The following is a 17,916-nucleotide window of genomic DNA, read 5'->3' as shown; positions in this document are numbered from 1 at the left end:
TATTTCAGTGGAAGCAAAAGATGTGCATTTTAGATTTAAATTGGAAGCTGGTCAGTGTGTAAATATAGACTTAAGTGCTTTCATATATGCATCAGTGCATTCTGGTAATTTGCATCCTGTAGGCTCAGTTCTGCTACGATGGTGCATTTTTGAACGCTGTCAGGTGTTGGGTGATGGAGCAATGCTTCAGCAGCTCGACAAGCAAGCTCCATTCATCAGCATCGCCGTGGTGCCTGGTATGAGCTAAATAGTCTTTGCTCAGTAAGAAGGAGGAGATCCGAGCGTGGGCCTGTCTGCCACCTCTCACAGAGGCTGTGGCTGGAGGCGTGCAAAGATTTTTTTGTGTGTATACAGGCATATGCAACCCTGAAGTGTTGTCCTTTTTGCTTTGCCAGGCCCCCTCTCCGGACAGAGCGCAGATGAAATCTAGCAGAGCACTGGCCTGTTCCCCCTCCAGTGGATGTACCTGATGGATTGTAACTCCTCTAAAGCCCGTTACTGTACAAAAAGGGAGATGAGTCAGGCACCTGATCCTGCTTTGCCGTAGAGCTAAGATGGTAATTGAATTCCTGGGGCATGGTTCAACTACATGTTACACCAGCTCTAGGCCACTGTAACAGTTGGTGTTAGTGAGTTATGGGTAAATACATTCATGGTAATGCATAACGGCAGCGAAGGCTCAGCATTACCCGTTAAGTTGCAATTGGCATTGCATAAACATGGACCTCTGAAAGGATTTTCACTGCCATTAATGAAGCCGAATGGATGAAGTCCCTTGAGGTGCTGGCTTTTCAGATTTGATTGGTGTTGTTTTCCAGATCCGTCCCCTTAGCACGTTCTGAATGAAAGAGATGAGTTTGTTCATGAAATGGGTTGCAGGATTTTCATTCCATGAAAACTAATTGGCATCCAAGAATGAAGATAATCCTGCTAGCACATCTAATTAGAGGAGAACAATCCCCATATTCCCCAAGCAGTTTCCTCTAAGTTTAGAAGGAGCTCAGACATGAAAATTTGCTTGTCATCTTTTGAAGTTCTAGCTTCTAGGATGAGCCAAATGTATATTTTTTAAAGCATTTGTATTTGAGAGAATCCAGCAGGATAAATACTGTTTATTCATAGAGCGATAGATTGTCACAACGTTATGAGGCACGTATATCATTGCAATGAAAGTTCTGACAAGTCTGAGAAGGGAGGTTGGGGTGTGCCATTCACAACCGATCGAGTGAAATGTGCCGCCTGCTGTAATCCTGACTCTTAATGTAGTCGCTTTTCTTTTCTGATCTGAGGGGAAGCTTATGCCAGCCGATACCTGACTGTAGAAGTCCACGTGAAGTGACATTGTTTTGAAAATACGAGCTGAGCTAATTAACTGTGGGCAAGGTGCTCGGATTCTCGGTGATTGTCCAGCACTGGCAGAAATGTTCGTGGGATCATGTTTTGAAATGCTACCCCTGGACACTGAAGATGGAATTAGATGGACTCCATCCTGTAGTCTTTGTGCTCCTGTTGCAGTCATCTTCTGTGATCTCCTTGTAACCTCGACTCTAATCAAATCTGAAGGCACTGACATTTGCCCCTTGTAGATCCTGGTGTGACTGATGGCAGAACATGACCCAGCAGTGCTTTAACATCTTTTCTTATCAACCACAAATATAGGACTTCTTACTTCTTCAGGATCAGCCCACACAGTGCTGAGGTGAGGGAGTGTTTCAGAGAAATCCTGCGAGTCCAAATATAAATAAACCTACCGGCATAGAGAAAACAGCCGTGAAGCTCCAGTGATTGCGGCTGCAGCGCAAGGGATGGATTAGAAGCCACATGAGCAAGGGGTGCAGGATTTTTTAATCTCAGATGCCTCTTTTGCAGCAAGAAGGTTTCTGTAGTAGTTGTTGTACTGACTATCAACAGGACTTGCGTGAAACAGGTACTTATTATGAATTGAATACCTCGTAGGTACTAAAATAGCTGGCTATTTTTATTCAGCATCTTTGTATTGCTTGCCCATTTTGACCGTCATGTCTACAATAAGTACGATTTATATGCCTGGGGAAGCAGAGAATGCTTAAATGGCAAATATTTCACCTAAAATTCTTTGTCATGAGCAGATGAGGAGGTTGAGGTGAATCCTCAGGCAAGTGGGGACATGATGGGGGCCTTGAAGCCAGTGAAACTCTTCACAGTCTTCTGAATCGAACTCTCAGCTTCCTAGAGTCAAGGCTGGTGATGTCCGAAGAGGTATCTGCCTGTTGATATGGGTCTTCTGATGGTTGTACAGGAACAGCATGAAGTAGGGTGAGGATGAGGAAGTGTGGAAGGTATTGCAGTGTTGTTTTGCTTTTCAAGGTGGCCGGGTTCTGTTATTTTGCAGAAATTGTGATGTGAATGCAAGGTGAAGGAGGTATCTGGCACTACCTCCTAGAGCTGAAGGCTGTCTTTTGAAATAAGCTTAAAATGCAGCCATTTCTTGGCTTTCTTTATGCACAGATGAAGCTGCAGATGAGTTCCACTGGTGCGCTGTGTCCTTCTGCCCTGCTTTATATGTTTGAAAGATACAGTTATAGCAGCCTGGCATTGCTAATATACAATATAATAAATCAATTACAGAGATACCTGCCATTTTCATGTGTAGATTCTTTGTTTTCCATGATTGCTGGCAATTAGAGGGCCACCTGCTTACCACCAAGTACAAGCAAAAAAGAGCAATCAAAGAATACAAATAAATCGGAGATGGCCATTGTGATGTATGAAGCATGTTTGCTGATCGCTTACTCAATAAACTAATTCTTTCTGGCTAAAAGAGTAATTTATAACAGCCATCTAAGAGTTAATGGAAGGAAAAACAAAACAAATCCTCGTCTTACAATGCCTTTGTCTGGCTCTGAAGGAGCAGTGGGGAGTGTTCAGACTTGCTCTGCGGAGAACTCATCATAGTTTGTCATTTACACCTCCCAGTCCATCGAGGACTAATCGGGACAGTTCGGGGCTGCTTCAGAAAATGATGTAAAACTTCATTTCGCTAGGTTTGTTCACGGTCCCCGGAGCATCACCAGAATAAACGTGAGGTTTGCGTGTGGCGATGGATGCTGAGAGCAGTGATTTCCCCAGTAAAACTCTTGAGGAACACTGCGTGTCATTCACCCGCCAGACGACGGAAGCACGGGGATCACTTTCCAGTAATTCTCCGGTTCTGGGTTCGCTCTGCACAGCGGGAGCAGCGACTCGGATGGCAGGGACCGAAACCTTGCAGGAAAAAAAACAAAAAAAAAAGGATGCCGCAGCACCCGAAAAGGCTTCGATCGGGGCTGGATATGGAAATGCAGCGATGCCGGGGTGGTGTGGGGGGGAGATGGCTGCACCTCCTCCCTACCCTGCTGCCTGTAGGTAGGCGTTCAGCATCTTCTGAGGAGGGGAAAGACCTAGGGATGATGCTGCATCCTCCGAGCAGGGAGGAAGGGGCAGGGGACGTCGCTCTTTTTTTTTTCGGAGGGTGGGCGAAAAGAGAGGTTTGCTGGGGGGGGGGGGGGGGGGGGGGGCGAGGAGGCAGAGAGCTGCGGTAGTTACAAAGGAAGAAAAACTTCCCCCGTGCTGTCGGGGAGCTTTCCCCAGGCTGGGGGCACCGGGGGGTGCCTGTGGGGCTCCCTCAGCTCCTCTGTGGGGAAGAGGACAACGGGCAGCAGTGGCGGCGGCGGCGGCGCCTCCCCCGCCGGCCCCGGGGGCTCGGAGTGACGCAGGCTCCCGGCGGGGCCCCCCGCCCGTCTCCTCCGCCCCCGCTCCCCCCTTTAAATAGCGGCGGAGCCGCCGCTCCGAGCCGAGCCGAGGGGAGCGGAGCGGAGCGGAGCGATGGGGCCGCTGGCGCTGCTCGGCCTCTTGGGGGCCGCCGCCCTGGCAGGTGAGCGGGGGGGGGGGGGGGGGCGCGGGCGCGGCCGGCGCCTGAGGGGGGGGCGGCGGTTGGGGCCGTTGGGCGCCCTCAGGGACGGCCGCCGCCCGGAGGTGAGGGAGAGGCGGATCGAAAGCCCCGCCAGCGGTTGGGTGGCTCGTTTAAATTTTCATTCCAATTTTGTATTTCAATTTTTTAATTATTTTTTATGTATTTTAATTTCTTTAATTTTTATTTTTATTACTGTATTTTTCATCTTTCGGCGTTTTTCTGGGGAGAATAACGGTGTTTTGGCCATTCCGCCCCCCCCCCCCCCTTCTCCCTTCTGAAGCCGGTGGGGTGACGCCATCGGTGGCGGCGTGACGTCATGCCCGTCCCTCCCGCGTCACCGCGGGGTGGCTGTAGCTCAGGGGTCACCCCTCGGGCCACCACCCCCGAGGCAGGGGTTTAGGGAGGCGAAGCAGCCGGCGTCACAGGTCCCCAGCGGTGAAACTTTCCCGTTTGGCTTTGAGGAAGGCTTGGGCGGTAGCACCGAAGAGAGGAAAGCACACAGGGTGCTCCCCGTCACGGAGCGTTCACCTCACTGACAGGAACCACGCCGCCCCTCACGCTGCCTGTCCCCCCCGTTCCCCTCAGCACCGTCAGGGATCCCCCGCAGAGCCCTCGTAGTCACTGCTGTGGATAACTGAAAAATGAACCTCTTCCTTCTCATTCTGTGAGGATGCGGCTGGTCTTCGTTTGTTTTTTTATCTCCCCCTGTACACCAAGGCTGTTTCCTTCCACAGACTTTCATTCAAGCGGTACCGCTAGGTTTTTGCCAGCTAGTTGTTACATTGTGAGAGGATTTTAAAGTAGCAGGTCTCCAGCTTTAATGAACAATTTTTATGTTTGTGTACAGCAGAAGCATTAAAACTAAACTGAGAAATTAAAATTAAAGACAGTAGGATGAGGCTTTATAGCCTCAGTAGACAGTAGGATGAGGCTTGGCTTTATAGCCTTTCATGCATAATTCATCATTTGTTGAAAGTCAGTGTAATTTCTCATTGAATAGTTCAGCTGTATGTGTATTGGAAGTCTTAGGGTGGAAAGCCTGTTGGGACTTGTGCAAAAACACATCCAAGTCACAGCAGACCCTCAAGGGTCTTTATAGTAATAAATCTCAGGGGAGAGTGGAAGACGGCAAGAGATTCCAGTTCACAGAAGCTTGCCAGACTTATTCCACAGACCCAATGGGAACTTCTTACCAAATATTTTTTCATGTTTATGCCATCAGACTGGACAGACACCTTTTTGAGTCCCTTTTGGCTGTCTTGCCCAATCAAATGTCATCCAGGATCAATGAACTAAGGAGTTTGGAGCTGGGAATCAGTGAAACGTTACCTTTGGGAACTTTCTGGAGCTCCTTCTTCAAATCAATATGCCAAAGTTTATGATCTTTCCTAGGAAAGGTATTTGCTGAAATTTTGAGGACCAATGACACTACACTAGGTCATTGGCATTAATGAAAAAATTTTTACAGGAGGATCTAAATGGGGACCACCAAAAGGTCTGTCCCAGTCTTGGAGATGCAAGCAAAAGCCACATGAATTTGTCCTGGGTTACTATTTTCAAAGTTGTGCAGAGTCTGCATTTCTCATTCTCTGTAGTGATCTTCATCTCATCTCTTTTGCAAAATGAAATGGGCTGACTTGAACTGCCTGGGCAGATTTGGTTCTGGAGGGGGTAGCACACCCAGAGCTGTCTTTTCCTTTGCGGGTCTGTGGTCTGATTCTTCAGTATGGACAAGGCAAGGTTTTCCCTCTTGGCATATGCTCTGACTTTATTTCTGCTGCAAAACCCTGCAGTGGTGCCATCTGCTGCATCCCCACTTGCCCAACAGCTCTGCGGGTGGGTGCTCTGCTGCCCAGCCATGTCAGGGCGATGGCTTCGCCCTGCAGATCACCCTGAGCACATGGAGGGGATGGCAGAGGTGCGGGACACCAAGAGGTGCTGGCCGGCCAGCCACAGCTGGCAGGAGGCTCCAAGGGAGCTCTCGCCATCTGGCACGGGTGTAAGGTAGGGATGCTGGCTCACCACGGGCTACCCGTCTCAGCTCTGGCACAGCAACCGCCTCAGTGCGTTATTCCAGGCTCTGGGATAGATTGGATCCTCATTTTGTCCCTCCGGGCAGGCTAACTTGACGTATGTCCAATATTGTCTGTTTCTTCTGACGTTATGATAGCCAGATGCTTCCTCTTTGTCTGTGCATATCAACTCTCATCATTAAACGAGCGCTTGCTTGGTGGTCATTCAGCTATGTTTAAATCTGTCTGTCTCTTGAAGAGACAAGAGCTTTGGAATGACAGGGCAAAGGCAGTCAGCACAGCCTGACTTTATACTCACACAGCACTGATGTAGCACTTGAGAGGCAACCTGAAGGTGGCATCTCGAGTAGTGAAAGACGTTCAGAAGGTTCTGTTCAGCTTTGCCACGCCAACTGGATGCACCTCACAGGAGATGTGGTGCGGCACAACCACTACAAAGGACACAGTCAGGTGTTTGTCCTTGTGCCTGTCCTGATTTCTCATGGGCTGGATGACAGGAGGAGCCATGTCAAGGAGAGGCAGTGCAGCAGGTCATCCCCGCTGCTTGCCATAAGAGCAGTGTTTCTAGCCCTTACGGGGTTGGGAGAATGTCTTTTTAGTGGATAACACCTTTTTTTTTTTTGTTTTAGTAGAAGGGACTTTGCTGCCAGTCTCCTGCCCCCGCATGTGCGTACATCCTTACTCTTCGTGCTCAGATGTGGGCAGGCTGGACTGCAACGGCGTCAGCACTACATAGCGCGGTAGTTATTTGCATAACTAGGTTAGTAAATAAAGTAACCCAAAGCCTGTCTTGTTCAGCACTGATTGCTCCTAACGGTGGGAGAGAGTGTTGGCTCTGCATAGCACCATCTCCCTCACGCGCCACCAGGCATTCTGGGGAGGTGGCTTGGTAGGCATGCAGTGCTATTTTAGGGGAATCCTTTCTGTGCTACCCTGCTGCGGGTTCCCTGCTCTGCAGTTGTATACGCAGAAGAGAGTAGAGCGCTGGAGGAGCATACTCCTACGTTTGTGTTTTGAGGGAGCAAAAATAGAAGACAGTGGGAATATCAAGAGAGTTATTAGTGTTCAGATACTACACGTGGAGCCAATGCTCAAGGAGATGTCTGCTTCCTCTGCAGATGGAAAAGAAGGGAGGTTTTGTTGCTTTCCGTAGTCTAAGGTTACACACTCCTTTGCTTTGCAGGAAATTTCCAGGGGACACTGTCAGTTTTCCTGATGCTGTAAGGCAAATTGGCTCCCATCGTCTCCATAATCTTTGTGTTCAGCTGCAGAAGATCTCTTGCTGTCCCACCCAAGCTGTATTGTAGACAAGGTGACCTTTGAATTTAAAACTATCCTGACCTCTGTAAGAACTTCAGAACTGCCCCCAAGCTGTACGTTTATGCATGGTGATTCTGCTCAACGTAGTAAGGCTGTGAAGCAGCGGTACAATAACCCTTGCTTTGACATGCTCCTGTGTGGCTGGCAGACTTGCTGAACTTCACTTCTGCAAGTTTTGAGGTGGATGAGAATTGAGGAGGTTTATTAATGCTCAGCAGCTGAGTTCATTAACCAGCTGGAGACACAATGCAGCAGTGATGGCAAAAATAAAGCAGCATGAAGGTTTCATGTGCAGCAGCTTCTTTCCAAAAGCAAATTCCTTGGACCAGCAGTAGAGCTGGTGCCGTGAGGTGTCCTCATGATAGAGAGAAGTTGTACCACTTTCTTCTAGAGTTGTTTTTTCCACAGCGATTTGACTTTTTGCTCATTTCTTGCGCTGATAATGGACTGCTTTGAGAATGGAAAAATCCCTATCCCTTCTGGCTCTGTCCTCCCTCCAGCAGCTCCCTCCTCTCCAGGTGAGACAGGATTTCTCTGTAGGGTCAGGACAGTAGTTGGTTTTCACCTCTGAAGTGGTCTTCTGCTGGGGAGGTGGTCATGGGGCACTTGAGCCTCTTGTGGAAGGTGAAAGAGTTCTTGGAGTGAAAACAGACCTTGTTTGTTTCTTCTTCTTTCACCACCAAACAGGTACATCTACATGAAGACCCAGGTTGCTATCAAGCTTCATTCTTAGAATTTGAGCGTTGCTTTCTGTTCTTTTTTTGGTGTATATTATTTTTGTGCTGGAAATGTCAACATGTCTCTTGAGCTGGGTTGAAGCTTTTCAGTGCTTTTCCATTCTGAGGAAGAAAAGATATAATGCAAAATGCACCTGATTTTCTTATACTACCAACCCAAAACTCAAGCAGCCTCATCAGACTAATTTGACTGAGGTCTTCTGTCAGTGATGTTTATGGGGCTGCTAGGATTAATGGGTCTGCAATAATTTATTTTTCTTCCAGGTGTCAGCGCAGTTCCAGTGGAAAAAGACCATATGGAGGAAATGGTGAGTAGCTATACGTCAAAGCAAATTTCAGACAATATCAGTCACATGCTTTCCAGTGTTCTGGCTCCTGCTTTGTTTTTAAACTCCCAAGATAATGCTTTTTTTTTATTATTTTCCTAAGGGTAAACTCTTAAGAGATCATTGGTGATGTGGAACACAGAGTCCCCTTAGCTGTCAGAAGACAACTACATGCACTTCAGTGCATTTGATGAAAATGGAAGCTGGCTTCTTGTGTCAGAAACTCTACGTTTTGCAGCTGCCTGAAAAATGATTTGAAATATTACTTGATAGTACCTATAATCAGACTGTAGAAAGTGAGGAGGCAAATTTGAGGAAAAGTGAAATAGTGGGGAATATCTGCAGGTGCTAAATATGTGATCTCTTGTGCAGTACTTCTGCTTGTGTAGATGAGCTGTTTTGGTGTGCAGTTAGGATTAGAGGTGGTTGTACCACTTTCCTAAAACAACGTCCTCTGCTTCCGGTTGAATGCAAAGTACTAAAAGCAGCAGTGTTTTAAAGCACACACACGTGAAAGAATACTTGAAATTCCTAGAGTAAGCTCCTGAAGTACTTTGTGGAGCGTGTCACTTACAGAGGCATTTTTTGGTTTATTCACAATCCAAGCAATACCTTTGGTTGGTCCTCGTTTGGGCAGATTGTACAGGATGTTCCTCATATTTTGGATGTATTGTGGAGGTGTTTTTTTTGCTGGGTTGCCACATGTTGTTTGACTCTCCTTTGTACTGAATATGGTGTTTAATATTTAAAAACATACAAAAGGAGCCTGTTACCTGTGCAAACAAAAGAGGAGAACAAAGAGAGTCAATGACTATTCTCTTACTGCTATGGGAGCGAGGAGCTGAGCACGTCTTACCCAAATGCACGGTTCTGCTAGGGCTGGGGGTTGCCCAAAACCCATAAATCCTAACCGTGAATTCTAACCCTAAAGTAGCTTCCTCGCTGACTGGGCCAGAAGCAGGATTCCCATTTTCACCATGAGATTTTTTTTCCCGATTTTGTTTCTTCTAGGTAACACGGTGCATAGTGGAAGTTCTGTCCAATGCTCTCTCTAAGCTAAACGCACCACCAATTAATCCTGAATGTAAAGAAATCCTCAAAAAGAGTAAGTACAACCTTACATGAAATTGTGAAAGGAACTTGGTAGATACAGTTCTTAATTTTATAAACCAATATTCTCATTTTCAGGATAGATTCATTATTTTAATTCCATGCACATAAGAATAATGTCTTGGAAGTTAAATGCTTTGTGCTGTTAATCATCTGCCACTCTTTTTGTCATCTTCTGTAAGCTCATCATCTAAATTTAAGCCACAGAATTGTCATAAGTGCCAAGTGTAAGTAGCATCAGTAGTGATCTTTTTCCCTCCCTGAATCTTAAAGCTGATCCTGCAATGGCCATTGGGTGATTCATTTTTATTTCTAAGACTAGCCTGGAGTGACATGGGTGAGTTAGAAATATTCTCAAAAAATACAGGTTTCAGCGTTAGACCCTCTTGTTGGTAACTTTGAGAAAATAAACTTTCAGATGGGTTCTCTCTTGGGTTGGAGGTAGTAAACTGTTACTTCAGCCCATGTCAATCTAGCGTCTCCTAATTTCAGGGTCAAAATTCCTGTTTCCTTCAGTTTAGTCTGTCTGGCTCAAAGAGCAAGCAGTCTTACCTGGTAACTGTCAGTGATTCAGGGATTGTTGGCTGACGTGTGTGGCTCTCCACTTCAGCTGCCTGTAGAGTCTGAGAGAAGCAGACAAGCTCCCATCTGGCCTGGGAGGTCAAAAAATGCGGCTGGGTTTGGAGCAGATGCTGAATGCATCCCAGCATGTCCAAACTGGCTTCAGCTCACCTCCTCATACATCAGCAAGGTTCCTGCACGCAGTGACAACTGAATTTGTGCCCAGCTCAGGGGAGGGACTCTCACTCAGGCTGTAAGCAGCCCAGAAATGATTAAGTTTGTCATGCTGATTCGAGAGGTCTGGTAACGCGTGCTGAAAACTCCCTTTGGGAGTCCTCATTTCTGATGAGCTCATGCCTACAGCTGCCTCGATGTTGAAGTACAAGGCTGTTTGCATGCTTGATTTCAGTCTGTAGTGAAGTGCGGTTAAGTCTGACACGGTGCCAAATTGCAAAATGCACATATTTCTTTTCTGCCCAGTATATATTTATTTGATTACAAAACAATAAAAAGGCTCTTCAACTTACCTGCCAGCAAGAAGCAATAATGAAACCCATCTGTCTGCTGCTTGTTTATAAAGGAAATAACGTGTGGCCCTTACACAGTCATCAGAAGAAGGTGGTTTCCAAGCTTTAGGAATACATCTCTTGGCATCTAACACAGCCCAGAGTTTCTAGTTGATGCTGAATGCCATCGTGCATCAAGCTTCGTTTATGACGGTGTTAGTTTCAGATCAACCTGTCCATTTGTCATCTTCTGGTAAACAAAAATTCACTTACTGGCTGGAGAGAATAAGAATCATATTTTTGCCGTTAGGCAGCTCTTCTCCAAGAGTATCAGATAATGAGCAGCTTTTCAGAAAGAGCAAGCTATTTTTAAATCTGCGAAGCTGTTTGAAAATTTTTAGGATTTGTGACCTATTTCCAATGTTACTCAGGCACAAGTGAAGCAGAAATACCTTCACAGAAATGTACTGTTACCGATGAGGTCAGTCAGCCTTTCATTTAGGATTTTGAAAATAGTGGAAGGTACGTGATTTGATTAAATGTAACGATCGCAAATTAACAGGTTTCTTTCATTTTTGTGCAATCAACTTAGAAAGTTTTATATTTGCTAAAAGCATATTTTTACTATTCCTCAGATATTCCTGAGTGGCTTGAAATAGATGGCTGTCCTTTTTGTCAGTGAACTTATATTGTGGCTAAGGACTGACATTCAAAAAACGGAACACAATTCCAGATCCCACTGAGTTTTAATGGGAATAAAAGTTAATTTAATCAATGCTAAAAATGCTATCGTGAATAAACAAAAAAACCAAAGAGTAAAGATGTTTCTGGAAATTTTAATGGAATTTTTAAAGTGCCTAATTAAATGATATTTAATGCTTTTCCAGGCAAACATACAAGATTAATGAAAATAACAAATTTTAAAGGTGGAAGTGAAAAAACTAGTTGTGTCTATCAGTTCTGGAAGCCAGTTATCTATTTAAACTGATGCAGCATGTCAATGGAGAGTTAGATTACTTCATTAGGCTGCTTTTGTTTTTGTAGGTGGTAAAAATGACAGAGAGAGAAGTGAAGAGAAACAACTTGAAGCAAGGCATTTGAAAGACCCAGCAGAGATGGAAAAACATCTTGCTGGGAGTGTGGAGAAGGAACAAAGTCAGGTAGAAGATGACTCTAGAAAGCACATGAAAGGAAGTGATGAAGGGAAAATGGTTCCCGAGGAAGGTAAGAGCAAGGAAGAGGAGGAGGGGCACCACATACCTGTTAATGAAGAGAGACTTCATACAGAAGAAAAGAAACACTATCAGGAAATCAGAAGAGAGGAGGAGAACAGCTACCACAGTGAAGAAGAAAGCAAAGAGAGCAAGCATCATGATGGAGAGGTAGACAGTGCTGTTCTCAACAAGAAGTCCAACTCGGCAGGCACGGGTACAGAGGAGTTCCCCGAGGGGAATGACCAACGCCCCGTGGGCCACTGGCATTCGGAGGAGGGAATGCAGAGCCCTTACAAAAGAATTCAAGAAGGTGAAGAGGGAGAGGCAGAGGAAGAAAGAAATGAAAAATACCACCATGAATCTAAGGTACGTGATTTTGCCCGTCAGCAAGAGCATGAAGAATCTGATGAGAGTGAAGAAGCAGAGGAGGAAAAGCAACCTTACAAACCAAAACATTCCCATGGGAAGCACAGAATGGATGACTCCTCTGAAGAGAAGAGAGGCCACGGTGGTGAGAAAGAAGAACTAACTGAGGAATCAAATGCAGAGGAGACTCATCTCTGGGACAGAAGGAACCACCGTCAGAAACACCACCGTGAAGAATCTGAGCAGCAGCGTGAGGAGAAGAGTGGTTATCGTGGGAGGCACGGGTCTGAAGAGGTAGAGGAGAAGAGGCATGCAGGCCAGGGAAGTGCAGAGTACAGAGAGAGGTGGCAGCAGAGCGAAGAGAGCAGCGAAGAAGAAAGTAAGAGGCATCACCACGGTGAAGAAAGTGATGAGAAATGGCGCGAGGAGAAGAGGCACCATGACGGATCGCATGAGGCAAGGAGACACCATTCTGAGGGAAGGACGTATCGTGGAGGTGAAAGTGAGGAAGAGCTAGACAGGTATCACAGCGGTGGCAACAAGGAGAGGCAGCATCGTGCTGGAGGCAGATACCGCTTGTGGGACAACGAGGATGAAGAGATACAGAAAGCGTACGCTCAAGAGCACAGAGGGCAGGCCAGAACACATTACAGCACTGAGGACAGTGTAGAGCAGCAGCGCTACCCTGGCAACAGTGAGGAGGAGGAGGAGGAGGAAGTAGAAAAGAAGCATTACAGCAGTGATCAGACGGAAAATGAAGAGGAGAATATGGAGGAAGGAAGATATGGCGAGGGGGAAGAGTACAGAAGCCATCTCCCTGCAGAGAATGACAAGAGAACCGCAGCATCCTACAGCTCTTTATACCCACTGCTGTGGTGGAAGAGCCGGCACTTTGAGAAAAGGAACAGCGCAGGAGAGCGGCTGCTGGAGAGTAAAGAGGAGAGCAGGCCCACCCTGAACGAGAAGAACCTTTTCCCTGATTACACTGACTATGACTGGTGGGAAAAAAAGCAGCTTCTAAGTGCTCTGAACCACGGACGCTCCGAGAAGAGGAACCTTGGCAAAATGAACAGATATGATATAAAAAGGCAATACAACAAGATGGATCAACTTGCACAACTCCTGAATTACAGGAAGAAATCAGCTGAGTTCCCAGAGTTGTACAGCTCTGGAGAAGACATGAAAAAACGTCACATAGTCAGGAATGACAAAGGAGCTCTGAGCCAGAGGCCTCTGACAGAAGAGGAGGTATGTGTACAGGTGTTCCTCTGAAGAGCCAGGGGAAATAAATTTTACGTGCACATTTCTGAATCCATTCCTAAGACAGCTGGTAAACTGTGACTGGAAAAAACACAAAGACGATTAAATCATATTAAAAGCCAGATCTACAGTGATTTAAAAATTTTGCTGTCTTTGAATGAATTCAGTGGAGCCTACCCCAGGGCATGGTTTATGAACTGAAGAGGAGGTGCATCCTGCAGCAAGACAGGGAGATGGAGGAAATTCTTCCTCTTTGGGCTTTACCTCTCCCTCTAGGGTCTTACAGATTAATGAACCAAAGATGCCCATTCCAGCGGGAGCAGAGAGGTAATAATTAGCAAGCACCAGCTGGTCTGGTGGGTTGTTTAAATCATGCAGGTGGAAAGTAGGTTGTGCATTGGAAGAGATTCAACTATCCATTAACTTGATGTCCTAATTTCAGAGCAGAACCGGGCTAGCACTTGCATGCTTGATTTGTGCATGCAGTTCCCATGTACGTGAACCCTTTTCTTGTTGGACCTCCTGTTCTGCTTCATTGTTCAGGAAAACTGAGTCTGCGCCCATCAGCTAGGTGCTTGTCTTGTATCTCGCTGTTCCTGTTGCACAAAACTAAGCTGGACTGGAAGCGGTGGAGGTTTCATTGGAATTTATCGAGAGGTGTAACAGTGTTTGCAAGTTAGCATAATAAACAAGGATTGACCGCATAACTTTTTCCCCTAGCATCTGGCAGCTTGGAAGAGTTCCTTTTACTGCACACTGCGCTTGCTGTGCGTCATAAGCCAGGAGCACTGCGAGCAAAAGGTTGTAGTCTCCTAAGGGACCTTCACCTGGGCAGAAATGAATTCATGCTGCCAGGAGCGGCAACTGTGAGACAGCAGGAAGTCACTACGAGCTAATGCTGTTCTGTAGCTAAAAAGATCAAGCTGTCCAGCTCTCAGAATGAGTATTTTGATAATTTCTCTAACACTAATTCTGATAAAAGCAGAAAGTTGCACAGATCTCTGAAGTATGTGCCGCACTGCTGTTCGCTTCTCCACCCCAGAAGCTGCCCAGGGACCAAAAAGTAGCAGCTGTCCCTGAATTAATTGAAGTGTAAAATGCCCTGTATGTTTTCACAGGAAAAAGAACTGGAAAACCTGGCTGCTATGGATTTGGAGATGCAGAAAATAGCGGAGACATTGAATGACAACAGAAGAGGCTGAAGATGATCTGCTTTGGTGTTTCAAAGCTAGGTGTAGCTTCACTCACAATACCTGTATTTTGTGGTAAATTCACGGCCACTGGATTGTTTGCCCTAAAAACAGGAAATACTATTTACTGTCCACTATAGTGTAGTGATTTATACAGCTGAAAATGTCTTTAATTTGCTATTATGCTATTGAAATCTGAATAGCATGAATTTTAATATTATAACCTTTCATGCGAGGCAGATATTTTTAATATGCTTGTGAAAATAATTGTGTTAGTGTTCTTCAGAAATATATGTCTGAGTTTGAAATAATAAAAAACATTGATCTTGGAGCAAACTTTCTCCTTGCCTATTTGAATGATTGGGTTATTTCAAAGTAAGCTGTATCAGATGAATAGGTTGTGCACGAAATGTTGACTCGTTCACCATTATTTTTTTAAAGTTACAAGGAGCCTGTCTATGCCTTTTATTTGCCACTTAGGAGAAGCACAACAGGTAAGAAAGATGTTAATGATTAATTTGCTTTAGTAACTCAGAAACGGCCTGTGAATTACTTAGTTCTGGAAATTAATCATTAAAGCAGCAAGGAGGTTGCAACACCAAATAGCTGATTGTTAATTTGGAAAGTATGTGGCACTTTGGAATTCCTTGCATTGCAGTCAGCTGGTTTCTGCCATTCATTCAGACGAAGTAGTTCCATAAATTTAATCGCCCAGTGAACATGCTTTGCTGCCGTTCTTTTTGTCTAGTGCAGACAAGCAGGTAGTGGTGACAGTGTTGCAGAGCCTCTGTGCTACATTAGAGCAGTGCTAATTTTGCCAAAAGCGCGTTTCTCAGCAGCTAGTGAGCTGAGGGCAGGATGGGTTCTGTGTAATAAACAGTACGATGCCTTACGGAGAATAATAAGCGGCCTGTGGAAGGAGCCAGTTGGTAATCTTATGACATTATGAAGCAGTAAAAGAAACAATCCCATAATTAGTTTCAATTACTCCAAATATCTGGGGTTCAATTAAATTCAGCTTCTCCAAATGTGTTTTTTCTTCAGTCTTTCTGCTGTGACAATGTCTTTGTATCAGCTGCTTGTGTAGCACCAACACAGGAGGTGCTATACAAAGAATTCAGCTGAGCCACATTATCGATAAATGTGCAGTATCTCTCATCCCAGCTTAACCCATTTAATCCACCTGTTCATTAAAACACAAATATGCTCTCAATTTTAACTGTAAGGCGCTATGAAGTGAAAATGTTCAGTGAGATGCTGATCCATGAACTGTCTGAGCATGTCCAATGCCTAGGGATTTTGATAAGAGCACTTAAATGTTTCATTTTGTTTCATTGAGGTATACCAAGACCAAACCCTGGCTCACAGAAGTTGACAGAATTTTGACTTCAGTCTTACTGTGATTTCACCGGGCTTTTCCAGCACCAGTAAGGACGGTTAGAATGTGTCCCAGCTGCAGAAATACTTGGTCGTTTTCAAAGTCTGAGATTTGCTTGAAAAATTTATAATACCATACAATAATTATTCCAACATGGTAGTTTTTTTCTGAGCTGGTACAAGAGAAGGCATGTCTGGGAGTATATAAATACCTGGAAGCAAATAGCTTTAGTTGTCACATGGAAAGCTTTCTAAAATTGTTCAAGTACGTAATCCTAACAACGATTATTTTTTTTTTAAGGCTCATCTTCCGGAAATACACATTCATGAATCAGCAATGTTTTGCTTAAAAACATATGCCTTGAAAGAGGCTGCGTTAAACCCAAGTATTGTTCAACGGATTCCAAGAGCTTTGTGACAACCCTTTTAGCTGTCATCTTTCTCTGTTCTGCTCCCATTCCTCTGTGGGGCTGACACCACAAGCACCGAGAGCCAAGTAGCTCTTCTGGCTGCTTGCGCCTGTTCCATTTTTAGCTCCACATTTGCATTGCCTCCTCAAGACTTTTTGACGAGTGACACTAGATCGTTTTTTTTTAAGCAGTCCTCCAACACCATTTACATTAATTTGCATTTTTAAAAGGAATACTGTACGCTTTTGGCTTTGAAGCTGAATGGTACAACTTTAAACAAGTAGTGGTGTACAAGATGCATGAATTTGTTCCAAATCAAATGAAGCCGAACTAAGTGGTTTTGGCTTCTGAAAATAATGTTTCCTGGCTCCTGGTGCGTGTACCCCTGGGAAATTGTGAATCTGGTGTGTAGTTCTAGTAAAGCACAGCGATGGAAAGCTAGGTAGCTACTTCTTTTAATTTGCTTATATTTCCGGTAAATTTGTTGGGAGAAAGCAGGTGTATGTTTTGTTCCGTGAGTAAAGATAGATGGAAATAAAAACAGCTACCAAATCTTGTGCAGCAATACCTTTACCAAACCAGGTTCTCGCCCTGCCAAACATCCTCAGGGTGTTATAGAAGCTTTGGCTTGAGAATTTCAGTTGTGATTTTTTTATTATTTTTTTTTTTTTATTTTGAGACCAGACACTGCTAACTATTAGAGGAAGGCTGAGGGTCCTCTGAGGTGTAAACAACACCTGGATCTCCTTTGTCACCTTCATTGTGCAGAGTTCAAGCTTTGGTGAGTACTTCAGGAGCCAGAAATGCAGGCAGATAAACCCAATACCCTCATTTCCACAGATAACAGCTGCACTTTTCTGATGAAAGTGGCCCATTTTAAGCTGTGGGCAAGTTTGTGGTGGTTTTTTGTGTATTTAAAAAAAAAAAAAAAGCCCTAGTTGAGCTAAGCTGAAAGTAACCACAGCTGAGCTAGTCCTGCTGAGCACATGCACTACAGCAGCAACGCCCTGTGCCACCTCAGCGATGGCTGCTTGTACAGCAAATAAGCCCAAGAGTAATAGAGGTCGGCCTTGGCAGACTGTCCAAACCACGTTCTCTACCTTGCTGAGGGGATGGCTTCTGCAGAACTCGGTGGTTTGCTTTCAGGAACCCATCTTTAGTTTAATAGCCACACCCTTGACCTATTTTTTATCTATACATCAGCCACAATCTTTACCTGTTCTTTATCTACACAGCATTGACTAACCTTAAAGTGTAGTGGTTTGTTATTTTCTGTACCTCTGGAGATGAAAGCTCTTCAGTGTTCTGCCTCAAGTCTCTAGCAACTATGATGTTCCTGAGCTGTTCTGTGCGGAGACTTATCTATAGGTATGCAAGCGTCACCTTCCTTCCCCCACCTTTTCTTTTAGAAATGCTCTTTATTTTTATTTTCTTTTAGAAATGCTCTTTATTGCATTACTTATTTTCAATAGCTTTTAGGCTGGTAACTTACTCGTGTTTCAACTAAACTGGGAATTGTTAGACCAGGATTTGCTCTTCCCCTAGGCATACATGGAGCATGTTTAATCAATTTGA

General features: G+C 45.0%; 1 protein-coding gene across 10 annotated transcripts in view; it reads left to right on the top strand.

Annotated features, from left to right (window-relative positions):
* Positions 1–14,890, top strand: part of CHGB (chromogranin B) — a 69,823-nt gene extending 54,933 nt beyond the window's left edge. For 7 of the 10 annotated variants that reach the window (XM_080585594.1, XM_080585592.1, XM_080585595.1 and 4 more), the window contains 4 exons: positions 8,286–8,329; positions 9,359–9,452; positions 11,569–13,352; positions 14,483–14,890. In XM_080585594.1, the coding sequence (XP_080441720.1) occupies positions 8,286–8,329; positions 9,359–9,452; positions 11,569–13,352; positions 14,483–14,566 (2,006 nt within the window). In that variant the 3' untranslated portion in view covers positions 14,567–14,890. Of the gene's footprint in view, positions 1–3,251; positions 3,385–3,550; positions 3,893–7,551; positions 7,803–8,285; positions 8,330–9,358; positions 9,453–11,568; positions 13,353–14,482 lie in introns of those variants that run through there. The other 3 variants (XM_080585591.1, XM_080585597.1, XM_080585596.1) reach the window with 3 other exon arrangements.
* The last annotated feature ends 3,026 nt before the right edge of the window (positions 14,891–17,916 follow it).

Source organism: Anser brachyrhynchus, assembly GCF_964034855.1.
Source record: "Anser brachyrhynchus genome assembly, chromosome: 3".
NCBI lineage: Eukaryota > Metazoa > Chordata > Aves > Anseriformes > Anatidae > Anser > Anser brachyrhynchus.
This window is presented reverse-complemented; position numbering and strand designations above follow the sequence as displayed.